Raw genomic sequence first — 6,926 nt, forward strand, 5'->3', positions numbered from 1 at the left:
TATATAAATAAATCACTGACCTCCACTTTAAAATTTAGACAAGTTCATTTCAAAGAACTGAGTTAAATTTTGTGTCTGAATATATTTATTTAATAAAAAACATATAGTTTTAAAGAACATTTAACAAATTAAACTCAAGCAGTTCACAAGTATCTCAGATTATTATTATTATATTAATAACAAAAGTTGTTAGTTATTGAAGTTCTCAAAGTATAGTATTTCTTTGAAGATATAGTAACTATTCCAATAGATTAATCTCTTCTTAACTTATAGTGTATATCCTAGTTGAGGGTTAAATCTCAAACATTAATCAAAGAATCCAAGTAATCTAAACCACATACGTTGACGATTTTTAATTATTATCACAATGATCAGATATACTGAATTTATTTACATTTCATAAAAAGTTTATGAAATTGTAAATGAATAAATAAATAATATTTTAATTATCGTGTTTATTAAATATAATGAACGATTACTCGAATAATGTCATTCCTTTTAAAAATCTTCTAATATTGTAAAATATGATATTTTAAATATAATATAGTTTATACATTATAATATTTAAAAATTAATCTAATTTTCGGAAACTAAAAGCACAGTTAAATTTTTGAAAAATATAAACCATACAAGTGCTTCTCATTTGTCTAATACTAAATCGAACAACGTATTATAATAAAATAACCAATAAAATAAATTAAAATTAACAAAAATGCCAATGTTTTTTTTTTCTGGGTATAGAGATTACTTTAATTCACCCAATGTTGCAAAAATTGCGTAAAAATAAAATTGGGTAGCCCATAAAAGAAGAGGAAGTTGGATCTTATCTGCAACGCTATTGTATTGTATCCACTTCGCTGGTAAGAAGAAGGGAGAGAGTGGAGAATGTTGAGTCTCTCTGTGGCTTCATCTTCTTCTTCAACCATAAGCTTTCTCCCGAAGCCGTTACCGTTCAAATCTTCCTTCACTGGCATTCAGCTTCGTCGCAATGCCACATGCTCCGTTCAACTCACGAAACGCACCGCTTCGGTGCCGGTGGTGATGATGGCTAAGAGGGTGGAAGAATTGAAGGAAATTAGACAACTCACCACCGAACAAATCAACGAAGAGGTTATTGACCTTAAGGGAGAGCTTGTCATGCTTCGCCTTCAGAAATCCGCTCGAAACGAGTTCAAGTCCAGTGAATTCGGTCGTATGCGCAAAAGGGTACTTTTTTTTTTCCGCTTAAGTTCATTTGGTATGCTTTTGATTACAAGCTCACTTGAACTAAAAATAAGATTATGTGCATACGTTAAGATATATTCTTTTCTGGGTTACATACTGTGGAAGTTTGTGAGAGAGCTTAGTTTGGTCCTCTCTGCTTTAATTTTGAAATTAACTACTGTGATTAGCTTGAGAATGTTTCAAATTGCGCTTGCAGTCACGTCTCAAAGCTTGATATTGTAGGAAATTATGAATAAATGTAGCCAATGGAGCCTCAATTGCCGTCACGTTGCGGTTGTTGAGACTCCAGAAACCTTGACATTGCAATAAAACATATGGTAGTGACCCTTTTGTAAAATCTTCTTGAGTGTTAGCTCCACTTGGCTTTTGTAAAGGGAAATGTTGAGGCAAGAAGCCTTGATCCAGATCCTGTTTCTGTTCTTTCCTCTCTCTGTTAGGGTAAAATTTAAAACTAAAAGGGAATTTCATCAGGTTCAACAGAGAGATGAACATTGGAATTTGGAAGGCAAGGTGAGAGGCTGTAAATCGGTAGTTATTCAGGTGGCATTTGGTTGAGCTTATTATGAGCTTACTAGAGCTTCTAGAAATAGTTTATAATGCTAACAAGTTTTTTTAGCATATTTCAATAAATTTCTTTGTTTGACTTGTTAATATTAGCTCTTTTAAATCTTATTCTAACTGGTATTACCATCAAATTTATGGCATAAACCCTTGTATGATGTGTCACAATTTATTTGTTTATTCAGATGCACCCTTAAGCAAGTATCTGGTGTACTCAGCTACTAATGTATTTTACTTCAGGAAGTGGTGATCCTCTGGACAAATTATGTGAAGACCATTTCATCCATTACCTTTTGTTTCCTTGTTTTCTTTGTGCTTTGAATGCTTATATAACTCAGTTGTTTTGATTGATTAAACTACAACATTTGTCGTTCATTCATTAAAATGTTAAGATTTTAGAACTCTTGTTTCTAGATTCACATGAATTAATCCAATCTGAGCTCATAATTTTCAATCTCCTTTTCATACTGTGTTTATTCTCTGAACCTGAAAAAAGAAAGCTCACCTAGAAACAAATTTCTCTGACAACTAGCCGGATCAGAATAAAACCTTGAATGGTCCTTCGAGCTCTAACACTTGATTCCAATTTCGGGCATAGATTCAGTACCAACTTTTACTTCAAAATTAAAATTATAGCATATTAGCATCACATCTCTCTAAGCTATGAACATGAAAATACAGTGAAAAATATATTCATGTGTGCAAAGTAATTCAACACATCTAAGAAACACAGTGAAGTAGCTTTATCTTTTTCTTGATTAGGCCCTCTTCTCATAATTTCTGTATGTTTTTTGAGTTATGCTAGATGTGTACTTCAGTTTCTCTGTGAAGTAATTACAATGTCTATAACTCATGTTCCCAGGTTTGTCCAAGTTGGTTTCCAATGTTCATTTGATCATGGTATAATTTTCACTCTGTTGAGCTGTAATAGATAAATACGTCAATCTTTTTTTCTGAATTTTAAATTTAAATCCCCAATAAAATTCATTTGTGCTGCCATTTACCATTTTCATCTTTTAAATTATATTGACCTTCACGACTCCTACTGAGATTAACTTATTATCTTTACAACTTAAAATGATGAAATGACGCTAGAGGGCTTTACCAATTACTAACAAATGAGGTCCTTTTCTGGAGTCTACATTGTGCATTTCTTGTCTCTATTTATATTTTAGGTGAATGATACCGTGATTGCAAATATCCATACAGATTGCTCGTATGCTTACTGTGAAGAGGGAAAGAGAAATTGAGGAGGGTATTGGTAAGAGGTTGTCCAGAAAGCTTGATAAAAAATGGAAGAAAAGCATTGTTGTAAGACCACCTCCATCTTTAAAGAAGCTTCGGGAGGAAGAAGCAGCAGCAGAAGCCGCAGAAGCTGAAAAGGCTGCGTGAGCTAACACTTAATTTGCAATTTTCAGAGTTCAGTGGTTTTCATTGTGTATAATATATTGTTGGTAGTAATTTTATTTTGTTCCTGCGAGAAGGTTCATGCCTTTTATTTTGTGACGAGATTCATGATCAAAAATAAGATAAACATTTTCTTAACTTGGAATTTCATTTTTATCAAAAATTCGCTTGTAGTTGCTTGCATAAATGATGATCACCATTTTTTTTTTGAGCTTTAGACTATGTTCGTTTAAGATGATTTCCTGTGTAAAGGGATTAGAGAGCGCGGATTTGCAAAGATGGTATGTGTTTGTTTGCACTGATTTGAGAGCGATTGAGAGAGCGAATTATCAGGATGGTGACCTGATCCAATCTCACTTGAGGAAAAAAGATCGTATGTGTGTTAGCAATAATGTCCTTGGTAAATAATCACGTGCATTGGCTTTTTTCACGTGCATGGTTGACATATTTTATTTCATGCACACACTCTCGGACTTTGGTTCTAGCTTCACACTGGGAGATTCATGGAACATACAGGAAAGAGTGTGGTCTTGTTCTTCTCGAACCTGCTCGTGTCAGGGAAGGGTGCTGCACCTCCATGGTTGCCATGGCAACCTCACTGCGATTGTGTAATGCAAAGGAGCTGCTAGACACACGATGTTTTAGGGAGAAAACAGACTTGTGTGGACGTTGGAGTGTTGGGGGAATCGGTTCTTGGTTTGTTGGAACTAGTTCTTTGAATGGTTAATACGAAAGACATCGGTTCTCGAACCTTACATGTGAGGGAATTGGTTCTCATCAACTTTCCCATATTTACGAAGTAATTTTTACGAGGAAAGATAAGGAAGAAGTAGACTTTAAATTTAATTTAATTTTAAAAGATTGACTTATAAGGTATGTGTACTATAGGATACCTGATCCTCCAATGGTCGACCAGTAACCTGGACGACCTGGCGACAGTGAAACCAATGCAAGATCTTCTCAAGGTTGTAGTGTCGTGCGAGCACATATTGTCGTGCGAGCACATATTGTCGCCGACCACTAGGTGCTCGACAACCAAACAGTGGTGCTCGACAACCAAAGAGTAGTGTCGCGACATGTAGTGCTCGCACGACATGTCGACCTTCCATATCGACACACAGGACGATCGACATACGGAACGCAATATCGTAGTAGGCGATTTAGCGGTTACGGATAAGCAGTTACACATACGAGCTAACCAACGCCACGAATCACGGAAGTAGTTGACTCAGTGTCAATACACGATCTAGCAGTTACAACTTCCAAATAATCCACTTCAGTAACAGTCCGGATTTTTAGGTAACGGTTTATTTGACTGTTTTAAATATACAAAGCACACCAGAAAAAAGGTACGTTTTTTCCCTAGGAGAAATCAATAGATTCTTATTCTGAAGATTAATCAGATATCCCTATCTTGACTTGAGCGTCAGAGTGCCTTTGCAGGTACCCAGCCCACCTTTTCCCAAAGAACAGAGCGTAGAGAGAGGGAGGAAGCTTCGTAACCGGCATTACAGGAAGAAGCAGTCCAGTTTTGTTAGGTTTGTATCTCGGTCTCCACATCCCTACTGAAACATTTTGGCGCCCACCGTGAGGCCGAGATTTGATATCCCAACAACGACCACCGGAGCAATGGAAGACTTCAACACTCGCGAATTGATCAAGCAGCTGCAGGCTCAAATTGAGGCCCAGGCACAAACTATCAGAGAGCAGCAGGAGATCTAGCACAAACAGGCGGAGGAGATGGCGGCGTTAAGGGCACAGCGCCCACCACCGGAGTTGTCTGCGTCGAACAGACAAGATGATAACGAAGTAAGCCATCATGGAGGACCCTCTGATCCCATTGGCGGGGGGAGGAAGGGACCTACTTCCATGCGCCTCACCAGCATGCTTCCGTTCACAGAGGCCATTATGCAAGCAAATATGCCAGATAAACCTCCTCCAGCCCTCGAACGTTACAGTGGTTCCGACGATCCTGACAACCATTTACGTAATTTTATAGATGCCATGGCATTCTATACTGACAATGACCCGGTGATCTGCAGAGCTTTCTCTTTATCTCTTAGGGACGAAGCCCTGGAATGGTTCCATACTCTTCCACGAAATTCTGTAGATTGTTTTGCAACAATCGAATCCTTATTCCGAAAGCAGTATGCGGCCAATAAGAAACCGGCGATGACTGCTGCGGAGCTCGTCAATACCAAACAGGAAAAAGATGAGACCCTGAAAGCCTTCATGCAACGGTACACCGAGACGGCCCGACGCGTGAAGGATATCACTCCTACTTTCATCATCAGCAATCTACCGTCCTGCTTGAGGCCGGGGCATTTTGCAGAACAATTATATGCGGACCCTCCAACATCTATGGAAGAATTGCAATCCACTATTGCAAAGTTCATCCGCATAGAGGACCACCGTAATTCTAGGAAGAAACAACATCCGGATGTCCCCAATCACGAGACAAAGAAACCCGCAAAGCGATCCACCAACGACTACAAGCCAGACCGAACACCCCGGAAGGAGTCAGGGTGGATGTCTAAATACGATCGTTACACGACCCTTAATGCACCAAGGGCGAGGGTGCTTGAAGAGGCCTTGCACGCCGAACTCTTGACCGTGCGGCGAAAGGCTACTCCAAAGAATGCTGACAATAGCAAAGCCTGCCGGTTCCATATGAACCATGGGCACGACACGGAGGAATGCAACATGGTGAAGGACGAACTAGAGCGACTCATCCGTGCAGGCTACCTCCAGAACTACATCAAGGATAGAGTCTCCACTCGAGCCGCCACCCCTCGCCGAAAGGATCCTTCTAGGCGAAGTCCTCAACGATCACCCCCGAGAGATGATCGACACCGCAGGAGATCACGCAGCCCGCCTCGACGGATAGAGAGGGAGCGTTCAGTCCGGGGCCGAATCGACACCATATCTGGCGGTTTCGCCGGAGGGGGAGGGTCATCTTCAGCCAGGAAGCGACATTTGAGACAGTTGAAGTCGGTCCATATGGTCGATCGACAACCTAGGTCGATCCCTGACATCACATTCACGAACGCGGACTTCCATGCACCCGACCCTGATCATGATGATCCCATGCTCATCACTGCTAACATAGCTCGCTATGATGTCAGCAAGATCCTCGTCGATCAGGGGAGTTCAGTCAACATTTTATATTGGTCCACCTTCCAGAAGATGGACCTATCTGAGGACCTCATCGCCCCGTTTAACGAACAAATTGTAGGATTCTCAGGAGAAAGAGTAGACACCAGAGGATACCTTGACCTGCGAACTCGGCTCGGAACAAGTCGGGAGGCACCTGAACTTAGAGTTCGATTCCTGTTGGTCGAGGCAAATACATCGTACAACGCCTTGCTAGGACGACCTTGTCTGAATGCATTTGGGGCAATTGTGTCTACCCCCCACCTCGCCATGAAGTTTCCGACAGAACGTGGTACTGTTTGTACTGTGAGGACAGATCAGCGAACAGCCCGATAGTGTTATGTAGCCGGGCTAAAGGTCACTCCTTTCGTACCAACCAGAAAGGCGAAAGGAGCAGAGACAGCGGCGGTCGAATTGGACCCCAGAACCAATATAGACGAACGTCTTCATCCGCAAGGCGAAATCAAACTCCTTTCATTGACGGCAGAAGCGTCAAAAACCACCACCATTGGCGGAGATCTCACTTTAAGCGAAGAGCGTGATCTGGGACATCTACTACGGAACAATGCAGATTTGTTCGC

General features: G+C 40.6%; 2 protein-coding genes across 2 annotated transcripts; both read left to right on the forward strand.

Moving 5' to 3' along the window:
- Nucleotides 1-823: 823 nt before the first annotated feature.
- On the forward strand, nt 824-3,330 carry LOC148205500 (large ribosomal subunit protein uL29c-like). The gene is made up of 2 exons (XM_088103388.1): nt 824-1,206; nt 2,995-3,330. The coding sequence occupies exons 1-2, from the start codon at nt 886-888 to the stop codon at nt 3,175-3,177; spliced, it is 504 nt and encodes a 167-aa protein (XP_087959514.1). The 5' UTR covers nt 824-885; the 3' UTR covers nt 3,178-3,330.
- Nucleotides 3,331-4,932: 1,602 nt separating this feature from the next.
- LOC148205501 (uncharacterized) lies at nt 4,933-6,681 on the forward strand. The gene has a single exon (XM_088104672.1). The coding sequence runs from the start codon at nt 4,933-4,935 to the stop codon at nt 6,679-6,681; it is 1,749 nt and encodes a 582-aa protein (XP_087960798.1).
- The last annotated feature ends 245 nt before the right edge of the window (nt 6,682-6,926 follow it).

This window comes from Vigna umbellata, chromosome 1, assembly GCF_029865625.1.
Source record: "Vigna umbellata cultivar VRB3 chromosome 1, Vumbellata_1.0, whole genome shotgun sequence".
NCBI classification, from domain to species: Eukaryota; Viridiplantae; Streptophyta; class Magnoliopsida; order Fabales; family Fabaceae; genus Vigna; species Vigna umbellata.